At 33.8% G+C, this 20896-nt stretch overlaps 2 protein-coding genes and 1 pseudogene across 2 annotated transcripts; 2 read left to right on the top strand and 1 right to left on the bottom strand.

The window, feature by feature from the left end:
- Window positions 1-5101: 5101 nt before the first annotated feature.
- On the bottom strand, window positions 5102-7277 carry LOC118040947 (uncharacterized; annotated as a pseudogene).
- A 1492-nt stretch (window positions 7278-8769) lies between these two features.
- On the top strand, window positions 8770-11013 carry LOC118040961 (protein MAINTENANCE OF MERISTEMS-like). Its single transcript, XM_035048044.1, has one exon. The coding sequence runs from the start codon at window positions 8786-8788 to the stop codon at window positions 10772-10774; it is 1989 nt and encodes a 662-aa protein (XP_034903935.1). The 5' UTR covers window positions 8770-8785; the 3' UTR covers window positions 10775-11013.
- A 1466-nt stretch (window positions 11014-12479) lies between these two features.
- Window positions 12480-13103, top strand: LOC140955296 (uncharacterized). The gene has a single exon (XM_073407562.1). It carries the CDS (start codon window positions 12480-12482, stop codon window positions 13101-13103), a length of 624 nt encoding a protein of 207 aa, XP_073263663.1.
- Window positions 13104-20896: the final 7793 nt, after the last annotated feature.

Raw genomic sequence — 20896 nt, 5'->3', positions numbered from 1 at the left:
ACTTACTCGTACCATCAACTGGAGAGTCTTCTGCTCAAAATATCCTAGATAATCCCACCACTAAGGATACATCTCAACCCACTCCCAAGTATTCACAAAGACCTCATAAAGGTGTTACAAAGAAACAATATAAGCTGGACATTAAAACCAATGTTAAATATCCTATCAATAACTATGTCTCTTTTCATGGACTTTTAGAATCTTATGCACTAATCATTAATCAATTATGCAAAGTGTCTATTCCTAATAATTTGCAGGATGTATTGGCAGATTCAAGGTGAAAAAAGGCTATGAATGAAGAGATGGAAGCGTTGTAGAAGAACTATACTTAGGAACTTGTTGTGTTATCAGCAAAAAAAAAAGAAGCAATTGTGTGTAGATCGGTATACATTGTTATACTTAAAGCGGATGGAAGCATTGATAGATATAAAACGAGACTCGTGGCCAAGGGGTATGCCTAGAAATATGGTATCGACTACCAAGAGACCTTTGCACCACTAGCCAAGCTCACCACCATCTGTATTCTCATATCCATTGCTGCAAATCGAGATTAGCCCCTACAACAATTCAACATAAAAAAAATGCTTTCTTGAACGGTGATCTAGAAGAAAAGGTGTACATAGAACTTCTGCTTGGAATAAAACAAAGTTCCAAACACGAAGGCAGAGTGTGCAACCTAAATAGATCTCTATATGGTTTAAAGCAATCTCCTTGCGCTTGGTTTGAGAGGTTTTCTTTGGCAATGAAAGCAATTAGTTATCAATAGAGCAATATAGATCATACGTTATTTGTAAAACATAAAGATGGAAGGGTAACGATATTGATTGTGTATATAGATGACATGATTTTGAAAGGTAATGATCCTAAAGAAATGAGGACAATGTGAGAGTACTTGTCTATAGAATTCAAAATGAAAGATTTGGAAAAACTAAGTTATTTTCTTGGCATTGAAGTAGTAAGGTCCAAACAAGGAATTTCCCTTTCACAGCATAAATACGTATTGGATCTTCTAAGTGAGATTGAGATACTAGCTTGCAAACCTATTGAAACACCAATACAAACGAATCATCAACTTGGGATCTTTCCAGATTAACTCCCTACAGATATGGGTCGGTATCAAAGACTTGTGGATATGTTAATTTACCTAACCCATACTAGATTTGGTATAACATATATTATAGTTATCGTGAGCCAATTTATGCATGCATCAAATGAGAAGCATATGGATGCAGTCTACATGATCTTAAGTATCTTGAAGGTGCACCTAACAAAGGTTAATTATACTTGAAGAATGGTGTCTCAAATATTAAAGGCTATATTGATGCAGACTGGGCAGGAAATCAAACACCTAGGAGGTTTATGTCTGGTTATCCAACCTTTATGGAAGGGAATTTGATTAAAAAAATAGAAAGTTATAGCAAAATATAGTGTAGAAGCAGAATTTCAAGGAATGATTTAGGGAATATATGTGTTGTTATGGATCAAGAGTGTTTTGAAGGATTTAGAGATCAAGTATATAGATTCTATCAATTTGTAATGTGATAATAACGCAGCAATTCAGATTGCACACAATCATGTTTAACATGATCGAACTAAACATGTTGAAGTAAACCGTCATTTTATCAAAGAGAAGTTAGATATAAAAAAATATATGTTTTATGTTTGTTAAATCTACAAGTCATATAGCTGATATCCTCACTAAGGCAGTATCAAACAAGGATTTTTATAATATGATTGGCAAGGTAGGCATAATAAACATCTATGCACCAATTTGCGGGAGAGTGTTAGCTAACAAGATTGTGTATTAGCTAGTAAGATATGTATGGATTCCAAGATTGTAATGAAATCTATTTGTACAGATTATTATCTTACCTAGAATAGGAGTCTAAGTAGATGAGGTTTTCTTACTTCCTTTTGTGTATATATATTTCTTGAAAACATGAATACATTGTAGTGCATAGAAATATTTACAAAATGAAAAGCTTTGATTGTATGTTTGTTGTAATCAATAGATATGTTTGGGAGTCTCTGGTAGCAATTGTTGTTTAAAGTATTTTTTTTACTTAGCAATATATTAAAATAATATTTTTTTATTTTTTAAAAATTATTTTTTATATCAGAACATGAAAAGAATTTAAAAAAACGAATTTTTTTTATATAAAAAAACATAGTTTTAATTGCATTCCCAAACAAACTCTAAATTTATTAGCTTCTTGCTTTTCATTTCGCTTCAATAGGAGAGCAAACAGAAGAAGGTTGAATAAATGAAGTTAATGATCGAGTTGTGTGTTTAATGGTTTTTCAATATTACAAAATAAAAATATTTAAAAAATATAAAAAAATCAAACAACATTATTTTTTTACAATTTAAAAGTATTTATAAAAAAAATATTTCCTTCAAACTAATTTCTTTTATATATATATATATATTAAAAAAATTTTAAAAAAAATATTTATATTTCAGTTCAGGTTTTGGATCGGCTGAACAAACAGCGCCGCGTAGACTGCGTGTTGGGTCATCACACGTCAAGTGGTAAGTGCACACTGTGACTATTTCTGGGGTGTTTTTCAGGATAATAGGTGTAAAGTGTCATCTGCAGTCAGCAGCAGCCCATGCAACCTGAGAGATCTTCATCACTTCCGAATTGCATTGAAATCCTCAAAGATTAAAACCAACGAAACACTCTCAACTTTCTGTTTCAATTTGTCCCAGTACTGAGCCAACCTAGGGTACCCACTCTTCTTCAGATTAGGCTTCGCTGCAGTTCATTGAACCTCTTCCAAAGCCCAACCTCAACAGATCGATTGCGTTGATGACCAAAGCTTAACTGTTAAACCATCATGTTTTCCCTTTGGAATCCCCAACAAGGTTGACTCTGCGATTTTCCCTTTCAACAACGTCATATATATCTCTGTAAATGCAGGCAAGAACAGCAGGTGCAAGTGCAATTCTATTGCCTCTAGGGACATGAATTACAACAGAGAAAACAAACTTCCTGATGGAATCACAAGTATATGGGAGAATATACCTTGAAATGCTTCATGCTAAATCTCGCTGCCACTATCCATGAATTTCTTCATTCACGACAGTTTACTGGCCTTCTCAGCAGGGATCTTTGTCATTTCTACTGTTGCAGCCTGGAAAAACTGGAACTTCTTGTTAAAATACGATATTTCTGATCCATCCAGACCTATGATGCTTTTTCTTCTCGGTAATCTGATTGTTTTACTTCATCTTCCCTTCCATCTTCTTCTTTTATTCTTAACCCTAGATTTCACCATGTTTTTCCTTGAAAAAAGTTAATTATCGAAGAGAAACACCAGAAATGGGTAGATATGCTTCGTAACTGAAACATGGGACTTGTTAATATAATATTGAGAAAACCATTTTGTAACTGTATTCATTACTTTACATACATTTTAAGAGATATATAATTTAGTATAATACATTTTATCACTCCACAAAGAGAATTGTGCGGGTGCGAACATTAGTTACCTTATAAATTAAGTGTTTGTAAAGTATTGGGATGTAAAATGCTTTTTAAAAATGTTTTTTAAATTTAAAATATATCAAAATAATTTATTGTAGATTTTTTTTAATTTATTTTAAATATCAACATATCAAAATTATCTAAAAACATTTTTAAAAAATTTTAATTTAATCTTTTTTAAGGAAAACAAATTTAAAAATACTTTGAAAAACAAAAGCTAATACTCACTAAGTCCCTTTATCTAACATAATTTTCTTATTAGCACGAGTATTTTTTTTTAAATAGTAAAATAAAATAGTTTGAATTTTTTTATATAAAATATCACAGTTAATACATGTTATAATTGGAAAACACAACATATTTAAAAAACAAATTTAGTAAAATAACACAACCTGAAAAAAAAAAAAAAAAAAAAAAACATGGTTGATATATGTCTGATTGGAAAAAGTGACATTTAAAGTCGCCTATGATAAGAAATGCAGCATTTTCAAAAAGAAATTGTTGAATGAATTGCACAAATTACAATGAGCAGAGAATAAAGAAAAAAGAAAAAAGAAAAAAAAGACTACGAAGACATATCAAAACTTTAATTATAACACAACAAGGTCCATCAGAAAAATTTTGATGAAAATAATTCAAAAACACCAAGAAATATCACCAAAGATGACCGGATTGAGTCACCAAAGATGATCAAAGTAAGTCACACTTTCCATTCAAAGACAAGTAAGCCACCCACTATATGCGATCCATTCTAGTCACCATTTGTGACCTTTCTCAGCATTGTTAGATTATTATAATCAAAATCTTTTCAATGATATCAGTGGTGTCATAATCATGGTTTCGGTGTACCTCCATGTCTCTTTCTTTCTTTTTTTTTTTTTTTTTTTTATTTATCTTGTTTTCTCATTATAATTGCTCACTTGCACCATTGATGATTTTTCTTAGTGTCATTAGATTCTTTTCGTTGAGTTTTTTCTAATAATACCGGTAGTATTGTAATCAAAATTTTGATGTGTTTCAAAGTCTTTATTTTTCTCTTTCATCTTTCCTTATTGTAATTTGTGAAGCCATTTAACAATTTGTTTGAAATGTCACATTTTATTTGAGTGACAATTTTAAAAATACAGCAATTTTCAATTACGACATGTATCAAATTATGTTATTTTTGCTAATTATTTTTCAAAACATATTACTTTTTCAAGTGTTTTAAAAAACCGTGTTAATTTAAAAAAATATATATCTTTATCTACCCCTTGTTTTGTCAATACCAAGTCCCCAACACATAACAATACTTCATTGAAAAACAAAAAGTCACATGCTAATCACAACATGAGATATATATATATGGCCAGATTAAATATTTATTTTGAAAATATATTAAATTAATAATTTTTTAATATCTAGCTATCTTACCGAAACGTGCCTATCATGTGTTTCCATAAAATCATCCTGTTTACACTTTATACTGAAAATATTCCATGATTTTACTTTTCACTGATTACACTCGAGGCTGGGTAATACATCCAGAGAAGGTTTGTAATTCAAGCAAGCAATTTACACAGAAATGCAGAGCTATTTAAGGATTACAAGAGTTACGAGCCTAGCAAGCATCAAAGGAAACATGCACTTAAATGAAATCATACTGCTTAGTTCATCAGGGGAGCAGATTCTTCTGTGGCGTTTTTGACAAACATGATCTTGCTGCTTTTATCTTGGCCATTACAATCTCAAGCCTAGCAACCCGAGCATCAAGTTCATTTACTGGGATCTGAACGGAGCCGTTGCTTTCTTCTGCATCTTTGCTGGTGCTCGCCATGTTGTTAGCAGAAGTCTCAACTATGAACACATCTGCGTCTTCTGAGGCTCTTTGCAAACCATCCTTTCCAGCTTTAACCTGCGTGGTTTTTCCTTCTGGTTGTGTTAGCGCCTCGATCTTTCGAAAACCTGCACCACCTGTTTTTACAATTGAAGGACTGTGAGCGAGACCATAAGTATAAACAGATGTACCTTCCCTTCTGTCTAAACTGTTATGAAGGCTACAGTCTCTTAATATATCTTCCAAAGTTGTTTTTTCATTTTCAGCCGCATCCCCTTCTTTCATCCTGCCAGATTTGGGAGGAAAACCAGGGGGGACATCTAAATCATTGCCTTCATTCTTTGTTGAAACCCATGGAACTCGATTTGATCTCTTTCGGAAACTTCGTTTCCTTCGCACAACACCTTCAGTCACATCCTTAGTCACCTCTTGCACCGACCCTCTCCACCAGTTCAAGTATCTAATGGTAACATCAGACTCGAATAACCGAGGTGGAAAATAGAATTTGGAGTTGGAAAATGACCTAATGTAATTTTTCGAAGCACATTTGCAGCTTTCATTTGATCGAGCTACAGGAGCAGGAACATCTTGATCCATTCCGAATTGCATTGCCACTCGATGAGGTAGATACAGTTCTGAACAGCCTAGACCATCCATCTTGGATACTGTCAAGCATAGGGAAAATGACAACAAATCTTCATTAGATCCCAGGTCTAGCCGTTCTCCTTTCTCTCTGTAAAACTCCGGGAAGTGCCAACCTCTTACTCCTGGGTTTGCATAAGGCCGCCATCGAAAAGTCTCCCCAGCTGAATCCAAAGCCAGCCTTGCATTCTCAACTTTGACACCTTTCACACTATCCCATAAAGCACATCTGGGATCACCATTCTTGAGGAAAAGGGGCTTCGGTTGGAACATCGGAAACCTCTCCCAACCCCAAATCTGGACTAACAGAAACGGTGACCAAATTGTTAGTGCCAATACACCATCCTCAAAAGTCTCTAACTTGGTGGTAAAAACAATTGTTTCTTTCAACAAACACAAGTCTCTATAAATGCTAGCCAGAACTGCTGGAGCAAGTGCAATACGTTCCCCTCTTGCCATTTGAATTGCTATTGGAAAAAAAATGGCCCTTGAGTGCAATATCAGAATCTCGAAAAACATACCTCGCCAGCCAAAGTGAAAGAAAAGCTTCGTGCTCGATTTCACTGCCGCTGTCCATGAACTTCTCCATCCATTTAGATTGGCAAGGCTTAATAACCTTACCCCTGCTGATATTCCTCCCAGCTTCAGCTAGTTTATCTTCAATTTCCTTCAATTCTCTGCTTTCATAATCAGAGCATGAAGAAACGGGGGAGCCTAAAACAGAGTACCCTCCCAAAATGATCATGTCCTCTAAGGTGATGGTTGCTTCTCCCCAAGGAAATACAAATGTGTTGGTTTTAGGACACCATTTCTCTGCAAGTCCAATGATAAAATCATAGTCTCTTACAACAATGAATGTAGAATGCATGATGGCTTCATAAATTCCAGCCTTCTTCCATAAAGGCTGATACTTGAATTTCAACTTATGAACCCATGTTGCCCAGTTCAGTTTAGGCTTCTGCCAACCACTGAAGTTTATCTTCAGAGGCCATTCTTTAGGCTCAAAAGCTGAAGGTAGAGAAGATAGAGAACATGTAGGGGGCTTGGGGACTGACCTTGTACTGGTGGCCACAGTAGGTTTGAGGAAATGGGCTGTTCTTAGAGTTGGTTTGCTGCCACCAGCGAACGACACCATTTGCTCTTCTCTAACATCGAGCATGGTTTCTTTCACCTCTTCCATTCATGGGTTTCAAGAGGTTTTCACAGTGGTGAGTGGACCTATTATGTATTGATAAGAATCCCAAAGTTTGTTTGTTTCCTGGGAGAATGAAGGAAACCAATTATTGCAGAAACTCTTCAAGGCGTTTTCCACAAAGGAAAGGCAAAGAGCTAGGTTTTGTTCTTGGTATCGAGAAATTGATAGACACTGAAATGTTAAAAAGAATAAAGACAACAACTATGGAGAGACTGTCTGAAGTTTTTATTTACTTCTGCAGTGTAAGGATCAGAAAAATGGTTGTTTCCTTAACTGTACGTGCTGCAAGGATGAGCAGTATTTCTGTAACAAAGCTGCAATCCATTTTTATGTTTTTGTCCTGTATTTTTTTAAAAAATTATTAAAAAACATTTAATAAAAAAAAAAACATCAATTTAGTACACATTTGATATTATGATACATGTATTTTTCAAAAAAGTTTTATTTATTTAAAAATAAATAAAAATAATTTTTTTTATTTTTTTATGTCAATATATCAAAATTTTTCAAAAAACACTGAAAAAAACATCAATTCAAATTTTTATTTATTTTTAATATCAATATATCAAAATTCAATTAAAAAATATCAATTTTAATATTTTTTCAAGACAAATATATTTTTGAAATACAATTAAACATATTTTAAACACTCTCAAAACACAGATTAAAACACTCTCAAAAATGTATTTAGAAAGTGTTTGAAAGCGTGATGATTGTTATTTTTCAAAGTAATTTTTATTTAGAAATATATTAAAATAATTTTTTTATTTTTAAAATTTATTTTTAACATAACATTTCAAAACAATTTAAAAATATTAAAAATTTAATTTTAAAAAAAATCAAATTTTAATGAAAACAAGTTGAAACTCAACTTCAAACAATATCAGCATGCTTTTTCAAATTAAAACACTTTCAAATGCAATTTTAAACCACAGCGTACACACCATGGACGAAGGACGATTTTGCAATAAAAAGGTTTCAAATTACTAGTTCAAACGTCAAATAAATGGGCTAACCGCTAACCTGTATTAATTTATTATTGATTTTCCGGTCTGCCAGAAAAGTTATGCCTTTTCACGATCACCAGCTGCATCCACCTTTGCTTTCTTCAGTCCAAAACCCTTGCCACAAAAACCTCAAACTTTGACTTTCGCACCGAAACGGAGAGTCCAAGCCCTAAACTTTTTAGCTCTTTTTTTTTTTTCTTCCCAATGAATGTTTCTCTTTTTTTCTTCGAAACGATGTAAAAATATTAAAAAAATTTATTTAAAGTAAAAAATATTATTTAAAAAAAACTTTTAAAAAAAAAAAAACAAACGGAATCTCTTTTTATCCATTTTATAAAGTTCTCTCCCCACTTCTTACGCATCAAAAATTAAAAAAAAAAAAAAATTAAATTAAATTAATTCCCTCATGCAATCATGAGCTGTGACTTTATATTGACATTTCTTCTGCCTTTATTTTTATTCTTTTTAACACATTATTTGGAAGAGATGTAGTGAAGGTATAGATTCTAGAGGAAGCTTTGAATACTTGAAATTGTATCGTCACATTAACTTCCTTTGCTAGTTCGAAACAATCATGTCAGCAACCTTTGGCTCTCCCTAAGCCCGAACTCTAGAAACTTAACCATTTTTTTCTATGGAGAAATCAGATGGACCCATTGTTGAAACGAGAAAGGAACTTATGGTTTCACTCTCTGGCGATGCGCAGCCAACACTTAGAACAGCCCATTTTATCAAACCCTCAATAACCTCTTCCATAGATGAAAACACTCCCAAACACCCTTCACACTACAACTTCTCCTTGCCCTCTAACTTTGAACCCAAAAAGTGGCCTTTAAGAATAGCATTCCATGGTTGGAGATATGCACAAAGGAGGTGGAAAGAATGGGTTGATAAAATGGCTGCTTTGCATGAAGCAACATGGAGAAAAGTTGGAATCTTTCAAGCAGTCATGAGTTCTCTTTACCAAATCGGAAGAGACAATGATTTCCTTATTGGGTTAGCAGAGAAATGGTGTTTTGAAACTAACACATTCATTTTTCCTTGGGGTGAAGCAACAATCACCTTGGAAGATATTTTGGTTGCAGGGTACTCTGTTTTGGGGTCCCCTGTTTTTACCCCTCTTGAAACAGAGGAATTGCAAGAAGCTGAACAAAAGCTTATGGAAATCCGAGAACTGTTGAGGCGGTCAAAAAGCAAAAAAGTTGACCATTCTTCCTGGATTAAATATCTCATGGAAAACAACAGCGAAGTCGAGCACGAGGCTTTTCTGTCACTATGGTTGTCAAGGTTTGTTTTTCCCAGTGTCCCAAATACGAGCATTCCCAAACATGTTTTTCCAATTGCTGTTTGTCTAGCTAGAGGTATCAAAATTGCACTTGGACCTGCCCTTCTTGCAAGCATTTACCGAGACTTGAGGTTGTTGAAGAAAAAGATTCTAGCTTTGTCCAATTTAGTGTCTTTTGAGGATGACAATGATGATCAAAAGTTAGAACTCACCATTTGGTCACCATTTCATATAGTTCAGGTTTGGGCCTGGGAGAGGTTTCCAAAATTGCAACCAAAGCCTAACGTGACTGACTTGGAAGTGCCGAGATTAGCTAGATGGCATAATGTGAATAGTTCAACCCTCAGGAATGTAAGATTGGCCCTAGATTCTGAAGGAAGTTTCCAGTGGCGCCCTTATGCCACAGCCGTGGAGAGTTTGTGCTACAAAATTTATGGTGATGAAGAGAAATGGGTGCTTGTTGATGTTGATGTTGATGTTGATGAGGAATTGAAATCCTTCAGTCGATGCTTGAGAGCATGTGAATTAGTTGGAATAGGGTTTGTAGAACAGTACAGCCCGCATCGAGTGGCAATGCAGTTTGGCATGGATCAAGATCTTCCAGGTCCTGTAAAGAGAAGAAATGAAACTCAAGAACTTTCCTGGAAGCGTTTTGATAAGCAAATCAAGAATGCAATGCTATATATTCCATCAAGACATTGCAAGCCAGATGTTACTTTGAGATACTTGGAATGGTGGAAGCAATCAGTGTTTGGTGGGAAAGATGGAAATGGAAATCCAAAAAGCTCAGAAATTTCGGTTCCATGTTTCGAAGGGAAGAAGTCAGATCATGATCCTCTGTGCCCTCCTGGTTTCCCTCCTAAATGTCAACATGTTGAAGTCTTGGACTCTGATGAGGAGGATAATCTAACATTGAAGGAGTTGTTTACTCATAAAAAGCTCAAAATTGTTGATCATAGAATGTATGGTGATTGCAAGTCTTCACTGGCAACTACGCATAGTCTGTTATATTCTTCTGCAGAAAACAATGATGTTGCAAATGCAGATGCAGAGATGAAATTGAAAGAAAACAGCTTTCAGAAGGAACCTAGGAGTGGAAAAGAAAGCACAACCACGGAAAACTCCAGCAAAAACAAATTAGCTAGCCCTAGTCCAGTACTCCATGGTGCTGGTTTTCTTAAAGATGATGAAAGAGGAAGTAGGAGTCGTTTTGATATTCACACAGATGGATTAGAACTTGAAGCTCGGATCGACAAGCTTAGGAAAGAAATTGATGGGCTAAAGGCTGCTAAATTTAGCCAGAAGAAGGTTTGTCTGACCAACAATATCAACTTGTAGTTAATACAAATAGAATTAACATGCCGAGTGAGGTAGATATATAGAGTTCTACAGCTCTTTTGGCTTATGTTTTAGTTACTTTTTGCACGAACTAAGTAGCAAAAATTGTATGAAGCCAACCTGTCTCATTGCAGAAATAATTGTATGTTTTTTAGCTGGTATGTCTGTAATGATACATGTAAAGTGTACCAGCATTGTGCAATGGTTCATGTTTCAGTCAGTTCTTAGCTGAGTTTCTGTGTGAATGAAGCAAACTGATAATGAAGCAAACTGAGCCATTATCAGTGGATATAGGAGCAGTTAACAAACTACAAGCAATCGCATAGGCTTGTTAGAATTTTATTCGTGGAAAAGGCTAGAAGGATCCTGTGAGGTCACTGGACCCATTAAATTGTGAAATTGGAAATACTAGGCAGACTCTTTTGCTGTTTTTGGTTCACAAGGTCATGATCTTGTTTGGAATGAATAGAAAAGATGGGAGCTTGATGTTTACACTGTGAAGTCAGTTCTAGCAAGGTATTAATTAGTACAGATCCATTTCCAATCACACAAAGGATAAAGGATTAGAGAGAAAGGATACTCCTATTCTCTAGCCTTTTAGCCTGAAATTCAATGGATTTCTTAATCAAATCTTATCTTAAATACAATAAGAAACACAGTTAGGGGTAAACTTCTGAAAAGATTACGAGATTGTTTTTACAAAAACTGAACTTTTTTTTTTCTTCAAATGGCGTCTGTAAGAGCATCCTTTACCTAGTAGCCATCAGGCATGTAGCATTGTTGCTTCTCAAGTGCCTCCCTGTCCAAGCTTTGTGAACAGTTCACAAAGGAAAGTGGAGGGCAGCAGCAGTGTTCTTGTTGTCGGCGGTTGCTTCTTCTTGTTACCACTTTAATCACAAAGAAACCACTAAACTGAAATACATTTCCTGTGGGCTAAGGACGATTTTGCAATAAAAATGTTTCAAATTACTAGAGTGCATTTCGAAAATTGATAGCAGCTAACCTGTATTAATTTATTATTGATTTTCCGGTGTGCCAGGAAAGTTGTGCCTTTTCGCGATTCCCAGCTGCATGCACTCTGCTCACTTTTGTCCTTGCTTTGCCCATTTCCTCTTGAACCTTGGCAAAACCCTTTCCCCATAACCCCCAAACTTTAGACTTTAGCACCAGAACACAATCAGTCCAAGCCCTTAACTTTTTATCTCCTTTTTTTCTTCTCGAGAAGAATGTTTCTCAAGTATTAAAAATTACTGTGGAAATCAATTTCAAAATCAGTTAGGATTTTAGAAAAATCTTAGTATATATGGTTTCGGAAATAGAATTTGGTATTGACTATCTAGATTCTCTAAATTATTGATTTCTAGTTTAGTGTAGAATACTTTCCTATCTAATATTTATTTTCTTGTTTTGAGGGTTAGTAGTTATTTCTCTTCCCTATTTATTGTACAAACATACGGCTGGTAATAGTAAGAAAAGAGAAAGACTTCTCTCAAAATTCTTCATGGTATTAGAGCCTACTCTTGAACCCTAATCTACTTCTCTAAGGCATAACAGCAGCAGGACAAAGCTCTCTCTCTAAGGTGACCTCACAGCCAGAAATGACCTCAGCTGTTAGCCTCTCAAGAGGCACTGAAGGCACCTCACACCAATCACAAGACACAAACTCAATGGATATAATTATCTTCAATGGTCATCATCAATCATAATGTTTATTTGTGGAAAGGGTAGAGATGACTACCTCACAGGGGATATCATCATATCAGAAAGGAATGATCCCATGTTTCGAACATGGAAGACTGAAAATCACATGGTAATGTCATGGCTGATCAATTCAATGACCAATGAAATTGGCGACAATTTTCTCCTATATGGGATAACAAAGGAAATCTGGGAAGCAGCAAGGAAAACCTACTCAAGTTCTGAAAATACATCAGAACTATTTGAGATTGAGGCAGTATTACATGATCTACGCCAAGGAGAACTTTTTATTACTCAATACTTTAACACTCTCTGCCGTCATTGGCAACACCTAGATATGTTTGAAATTCACAACTGGAATTGCCCTGAAGACACAGTCTTATATAGAAGAATTGTAGAGCAGAAAAGAACTTTCAAATTTCTTCTCAGGCTCAACAAGAATCTTGATGAAGTTAGAGGAAGAATAATGGGAACCAAACCTCTCCCAAATCTCATAGAAGCATCCTCTGAGGTTAGACGTGAAGAAAGTAGAAAGAAAGTGATGATGGGACCTCACAACTCAACTCATATAATGGAAGGATCTGCCCTTGCTGCTCGAGGCTATTCAAAAAGCAACTATGATAATCGATAGAAGAAAGGAAGACCTTGGTGTGATCACTACAACAAACCAGGACATGTCAAGGAAAACTGCTGAAAGATTCATGGCAAACCTGCTGATTGGAAACCATCAAAATCAATAAATGACAAAGACAGACGTGCCAACAATGTATACTCAGATAACAACTGAGATAAGAACACCATCCTACCAACAGAAACAAGTCCTTTCAGCAAGGAACAACTTAAGATCTTACAAAAACTCTTCAGTCAGAATTCACTGTCTTAACCAAGTATGTTAGCCTCTGGTTCTGGATCTGGATTGTTAGCACAAAAAGGTAAGTTTTCAACAGCCCTTACTGTTAGTAAGAAACACTCAAGCCCTTGGATCATCAATTCCGGAGGATCACATGACAGGAGATGCCACTCTTCTTAATGAATACAATCAATGCACTACTAATTCTACAGTCCGTATAGCTGATGGGTTTTCCTCCCAAGTTAAGGGAATAGGCCTGAGCAAACTCTCAAGGGACATGATCCTAAACTCTATTCTTCATGTTCCTAACCTAGACTGCAACCTACTCTCAATTAGCAAATTGACTCGTGACCTTAATTGTGTTGCTAAATTCTTTTCTCATTTGTGTATATTTTAGGATCTGGATACGGGGAAGAAGATTGACAGTGTCAAGATGTGTTCTGGGCTCTATCTCCTAAAAAATGAGATTCATCTAAGAAGACAAACCCAAAACAGAAGCTATGTATCATCCAAGGGTCAGTCAGCTTTAAATTTTCATGTCAACAAAGATAGTGATGTTCTATTATGGCACTATCGCCTTGGTCATCCAAACTTCATGTACCTTGAAAGGTTGTTTCCATCCTTCTTTTCCAATAAAAACTCACAATCCTTCAAATGTGAAATATGTCAACTCTTTAAACATGTTCGCAGTAGCTATCCCACTATTTCATATAAATCATCACATCCATTTACAATGATTCATAGTGATGTATGGAGACCTTCAAAAGTGCACAATATAACTGGAACTCGGTGGTTTGTCTCCTTTGTTGATGATCACACTAGATTGACTTGGTTATTTCTTGTGAAAGAAAAATCTGAAGTCAGCCAGATTTTTCAAAACTTCCATTTCATGATACAAACCCAATTCCAAACTAAAATCCAAATCCTAAAAAATGATAATGCCAAAGAATATTTCAATTCTAGCCTTAATACTTTTTGTCTAAATCAAGGCATTATCCATATAAGCTCTTGTGTTAACACCCCACAACAAAATGGAGTGGCTGAAAGGAAAAATAGACATCTGTTGGAAGTTGTTAGATCCCTTATGCTCTCTACTCATGTGCCAAAACAATTCCGGGGAGAAGCTGTACTCACAACAACTTATCTCATCAATAGAATGCCTTCTAGAGTTCTAAACTTCAAAACTCCCAGCCAAGTCCTTCTACAAGCCTTTCCACACACCAAACTACTCTCTTTTTTAGACCCTAAAGTATTTGGTTGCTCAGTGTTTGTCCATATACACTATAGAGGAAAATTAGACCCTACCTCTCTCAAGTGCATTTTTATAGGATACTCTCCACACCAAAAGAGTTATAAATGTTATTCTCCTGCCCATAAAAAGGTCTATACTTCTATGGATGTTACATTCTTTGAACATCAAGCATACTATCCCGAGTCTGATCTTCAGGGGGCAACCATGAGAGAATATCAGAATTGGGATATACAATCCGATCATGCAATTAACTCAGGAGACAACCAACAGAGTCTTGTCCAAAGTAATTCCACTATGAGCTTTCCTACTTTGAGTCCTTACACTACACCTTCAGTCTCAATCCAATCAGTCCCAGCACCACTAGCCTTAGTCCAATCTCCTAACCAGATTCATCCTACACCAAAACAGATCACAAATCATGAGCCTCTTACTTATTCTAGAAGAAAAAAACTTGGATAGGAAATAGAGCATACAATACCTCTTGCACATGATCAAGATTCAGAACCAAGTCCAGATTCTGCCACAATATACTCAGGTATGGAAACTTCTGACTGTGAGAATACTGCCTCTGTTATTGATGGTTCAAATATTCCAATTGCTTTGAGAAAGGGTGTTAGATCATGCACAAGTCATCCCATCAACAAATTTGTTTCATATGAAGGGTTATCACCAATCTATCATGCATTTGTTTCAGCCATCGACAGTGTACAGATTTCCTAAATCTATTGAAGAAGCTCTCAAAGATTTCAGGGTGGAGAAAGGGTAGTGAGTGATGAAATCAAGTGCCTTAAACAAGAATAGAACTTGGGAAATTTCTGAACTTCCACCTGGAAAGAAACCAGTTAGGTGTAAATGGTTATTTACTATCAAACATAAGGCTGATGGGAGTATTGAAAGGTTAAAAGCTCGTCTGGTTGCAAAAGGGTTTACTCAATCCTATGGAATAAATTATCAAGAAACATTTGCTCCTAGTTGCCAAACTTAATACAATCAAGAGTACTTCTGTCCCTAGCAGCCAATCAAGACTGGCCACTACATTCAACTAGAACATCAAAAATGTTTTCCTTAATGGAGACTTGGAAGAAGAAGTATACATAGATATTCCTTTAGGACTAGAAACATCCTTCAACCTCAACAGAGTATGCAGACTGAAAAAATCACTATATGGACTCAAACAATCACCTCGGGCATGGTTTAGCAGATTTACAAAGACAATAGCACAGTATAGATATTCCCAGTGCCAAGCAGACAACACACTATTTGTAAAAACCTCTCCAAAAAAAAAAATAGCAATCCTAATAGTATATATGGATGACATCATCTTAACTGGGGATTACGAGCAAGAACTGGTGAGATTGAAGAAAATTTTAGCCAAGGAATTTGAGATCAAAGACCTTGGTTATCTCAAATACTTTCTTGGCATGGAAGTGGCACGATCAAGGAAAGGTATATATGTTTCTCAACAGAAATATGTCTTAGATCTACTAAAAGAAACAGGAATGCTTGGATGCAAACCTACAGACACTCCAATGGATTCAACAAAGAAGATAGGAGCAGAAAATGATAGTATACCAGTGGATAAGGGGAGATATTAAAGACTTGTGGGTCGACTCATCTATCTCTCACATACCAGACCTGATATTGGCTTTTCTGTCAGTTTTGTAAGCCAATTCATGAACAACCCGACAGAAGATCATATGGCAGCAGTTAATAGAATCTTGAGGTACCTGAAAATGACTCCTGGTAGAGGCCTTCTATACAAGAAATGTAACAACAAAAATATTGAAATCTACACAGATTCAGACTGGGCTGGAGACATTATAGATAGGAAATCTACTTCTAGATATTGCTCCTATGTTTGGGGAAATCTTGTAACTTGGAGAAGCAAGAAATAACATGTGGTATCTAGAAGCAGTGCAAAATCTAAGTTAAAAGCTCTAGCTCTTGGTATTTGTGAAGGGATATGGATACTCAGATTACTTAAGGAACTTGGTATGGAATCATTAACACCTATCCAGATGCATTGTGATAATCAAGCAGCCATAATCATAGCAAAGAATCCAGTTCATCATGACAGGACAAAGCACATTGAAATAGATCGACACTTCATCACAAAAAAGATTGAGAAGAACATTGTTCACCTTATCTACACTCCAACAAAATCTCAGATTGCAAACATCCTCACCAAAGCTTTACCAATAACTAATTTTGAAGAATTGAGTCACAAGTTGGGCATGTATAACATATATACAACCCAACTTGAGGGGGAGTGTGGAAATCAGTCTCAAAATCAGTTAGGATCTTAGAGAAATCTTAGTATTTATGGTTTAGGAAATAGAATTTGGTATTAACTATCCAGATTCTCTAGATTATTGCTTTCTAGTTTAGTGTAGAATACTTTCCTATCTAGTATTTATTTCTTGTTTTGAGGGTCAGTAGGTTAGCTTCTCTTCCCTATTTATTGTACAAACATACGGCTGGTAATAGTAAGAAAAGAGAAAGACTTCTCTCAAAATTCTTCAATTACATCCATAAACTATTTATGAAAAAGAAACTAAATTTTTTCAAGTCTTAAAATTACATCTCTAAATTATATAAAAAAACTCTAAAACTTAAAAGTTCTAAATAAATTTTTTAATAACCAATATCTTCTCCAATGAAAAATTCCACATAAGACTATTTTGTTAAGAAATATAAGTTATTTTGTTTTATTTATTAAGAGTAGAGTAATATTTTTTTTCTTTTTAGTTTTAGTCTATATATAATCTTTTTTGTATTTAGATCAAACTTATACATTTAGATTATATTGATTATAGAATATCAATGAAATCTTAATCTCCTCCTCTCTTATTTTTGTATTTTTGTCTATATATTTAGATTGTTTAACATGTTTAAACAAGAGATAACACCAACTTAGGTATAGAAATATGAATCAAATAATATTCTAAAACTTTACATAAAAAACAATCCTAAAACAACTAGGAAAAAAAAAAAATCTCCATCATTTTTTTTTTTTTTTTTTATCTAATGTGGGCATGTTCCTAAACTTGGATGATGTTGCCTTGATATTCCTATTATGAAACAAGGCCTTAGAACATTCTCTAAAATTTTAATTTTATTCAACAAGTGAATAAAAAATTATAACTATTTTTTTTGTCAAAAATATCATTTAACACATCCAAACTTCCTCTTAAGTTAAGACTTTTGTTGCACATCCCGTGTCAAGCTTCTTTACTTGAGAAGAACTCATTCGTGAGTTTCACAGTTAAAAATTGAAATCTTCCATTCCCAAAAAAAAAAAAATACTTAGCATTATAATTAACATATTCATAAATTAAACCTCATTTACTAAAATGCTAACAAAGTAAATTTTTTGAGTCTCTTTCTTTTCATCCTTCAGACAAAACTTTTTTGTGATTTCAAGAAGATAATATTTTTCTATTTTTTTTTAATTTTAACTCTAATTTCCTGAGTAAATTAGTAACTTTTCTACATTTTCATTCATTGGTTTAATTTCAACATATTCTTTATCTTCATATTGTTCTTTGAAATGTTACCTCCACTTCATGTTACTTTGGTTTTTCAATATATTTATATTTATGCTTTCATGTTGTTGCTTAAGGATGGTGATAATTTTGGTTATTCTACTTCTTTAAAAATAAACTATAGCTAAAATAATTAATTCACCATTAATACAAGATTGATCAATAAAGTAAGAACAATAAGTATGTTTAAGTTAGAAATTGAATTGTTTTTCAACTATTTCTTATTATTGACTCAAATAATTTTAGCCTAAGGCTACTTCTCCTCCATGTTTTGTTTTTGTGTTATTGTTGAAAGTTGAACATAAGGTAACTAATAATAACTTGATTGTGATTATATTACCAAAATAAAATCTCTTTTTATTCATATTGTACAAACTCTAAAATTAACATATTTTATAGTTTTTTTATGATGAAATTATAAATTTATCAATACAAGCTCCATCAACCACAAGATTGAACCACCAACCTTCAACTTAATAAGTAAATTTATGTATGAAAATCCTTATTTTGATAATAAAAAAATCTTGTTGAAATAAAAGTAAGCTTTTAACTTTGACAATAATCTAACAAACCTTTTTTTTTTTAAAAAAAAAATTCTCATCAACAAAAGGAATTTCATCGAAATTAGAAAAATGTCTATGAAAGTTTAGCTATAAATGAAGTTTTTAGTTCATCGTATAAACCACTTTCTAAATAGACATGATGTCTTTATGAGTTTGTAGAAATAGATCTAGGGTTTGGTTCATCTCAAGATAAGTTTTTAAGCACGTCTGTTTCTTCTCCAAGTTTTTAAGCACGTCTGTCTCTTCTCTAAGTTTTTTATTTGCATCCTCCTAGTAGTTGATCCATCCCCTTAATAAAGTTTGCTATGGAATTCTCTTGCTAATCAACTATCTATATTATGGTTCTTTATGCTACCTTTAAAACTCTTATAGTGCCCTAGAAGATATTTATTTCTATATCATAAGACAACAAGTTATAGTTGATACCTCTATACATAAAACATTAATGATATTGTGTTGATGTTTCTATAAAGAATAAGTCCTTTAAAATGTTATAGCAGTTTTTTTTTTTATTAAAATTTAATTATTGAATTAAAAGTCATGGTCTTATTTTGTTATATATGTCATTTGATACACTTGATTTATTTTTAGATAAGACTTTTATTATGTGTTCCACATCAAAAACACATTAAAAAAATTTAGCAATTGCAATTATTGATTTTATTCATTTCAAAAGTTCTCTCCTTGCTTTTTAAATAGCTCGTATGGAAATGCGGTAGTTTTTGTTTTTAGGTATTTTTTTAAATGTGTGTTTATATTTAAAAACATCAAATTGATATATTTTTTAGTGTTTTTCTGATAATTTTGATGTACTATTATAAAAATAAAAAAAATCTTTAAAAAAATTATTTTGATGTATTTTTAAACAAAAAACATTAAAAAAAAAACATTTTATATCACAATACCAAACATGTACTAAATATGATGTCGGGTTATTTTTATTTTTTTCTTAACCTAGATTAATTAATACATGATTAATTCAAGTTTGAAGTCATTTGAGTCACTAGTTAACCTATTAGGTTAATTCAAGTCTTATAAATATGATTTGTTTTTTTAAATTTTTCTATACGTTTAAAAGATATTTGAGATTGAGGTTGTATCTTTTAAAAAAATTGAATTTTTTTATTTCAAATTAAATTTTTTATGTATTTTTTAATCTTTTTGATATATTATTTAAAAAACAAAAAAAATATTATCTAAATATTTTTATTTTAAAATAACTTTAAAAAAAATAACATAACTTTTATTACAACAAATACTAAAAGAGATCAGTGTTTCACTGTTCATCTAGACACATATTTATGTGGATTGGAGTAGTGTAATGATAAAATTATTCTTACCAAAGAAACTTGATAAGCATGCAGTGGAGGCAGGATTATCTTTTCCATAAGATACATTTGACATTGAAAGAATAATTAGGGATAAAATGTTTTATTCGAGTTTTGTAAGCTGCAATATAGATATTGATTTGTCTTTCAGGGCACAAAAGTTTAACCTTTGGGTTGGAGACTTCTTTTGTCTTTTTTTAAAAAAAAAAAAAAAAAATAGTAAGATGTAACCATGTCCCTGAGGAGGGGAATATGCATGTGTTGAGGGTCTCCATTATCTTTTCCTTTTATTGAAACAATTCAAATACAAAATAACCCTTGAGTTTCAACAAAAACAAGGCTGAATATAGGGGTTTTTTTTATCGTTTTCATATGGCTGCCAGACCCCAGCGCTTTGAGTTTGACAGACAAACACTAGTATTTGGCATGACTGCCAAACCCGAGGTGCTCGAGTCTGGCTATCAGAACCCAACGCCTTAGGTTTGAAATAATTGCTAGACCTAAGATGATTGGATGTATTTAAGAGTGTTTTCATCGTTTTTCATACGGCTGCTAGACCCAACACTTAATTGTCAGACCCAAAAGCTTTTAGTTTGGCCTGGGGCCTAGCAAAGGCACTAGATTTAGACACCGTGAGTCTGGTAATAGTGCTAGACCTATGGTCCTTGTTATGGGCATTGATGCCAGACACAGGCACCTAGGGTGTGACATTAATACTAGACCCAAAGCGCCTTGAGTATAGAATTATTACCATACTCAAACATCTTAGTATGGTATGGGATTAGACCCAGGACGTTTGGGTGTGGCAAAACAGCCAGGCCCAAGCACTAGGTTCAGATAAGGCCTGTTAAACCTTAGGCATTGGGGTATAGCAAGGTCTTACTCA

The sequence above is a fragment of the Populus alba genome, chromosome 1 (genome assembly GCF_005239225.2).
Source record: "Populus alba chromosome 1, ASM523922v2, whole genome shotgun sequence".
NCBI lineage: Eukaryota > Viridiplantae > Streptophyta > Magnoliopsida > Malpighiales > Salicaceae > Populus > Populus alba.
This window is presented reverse-complemented; position numbering and strand designations above follow the sequence as displayed.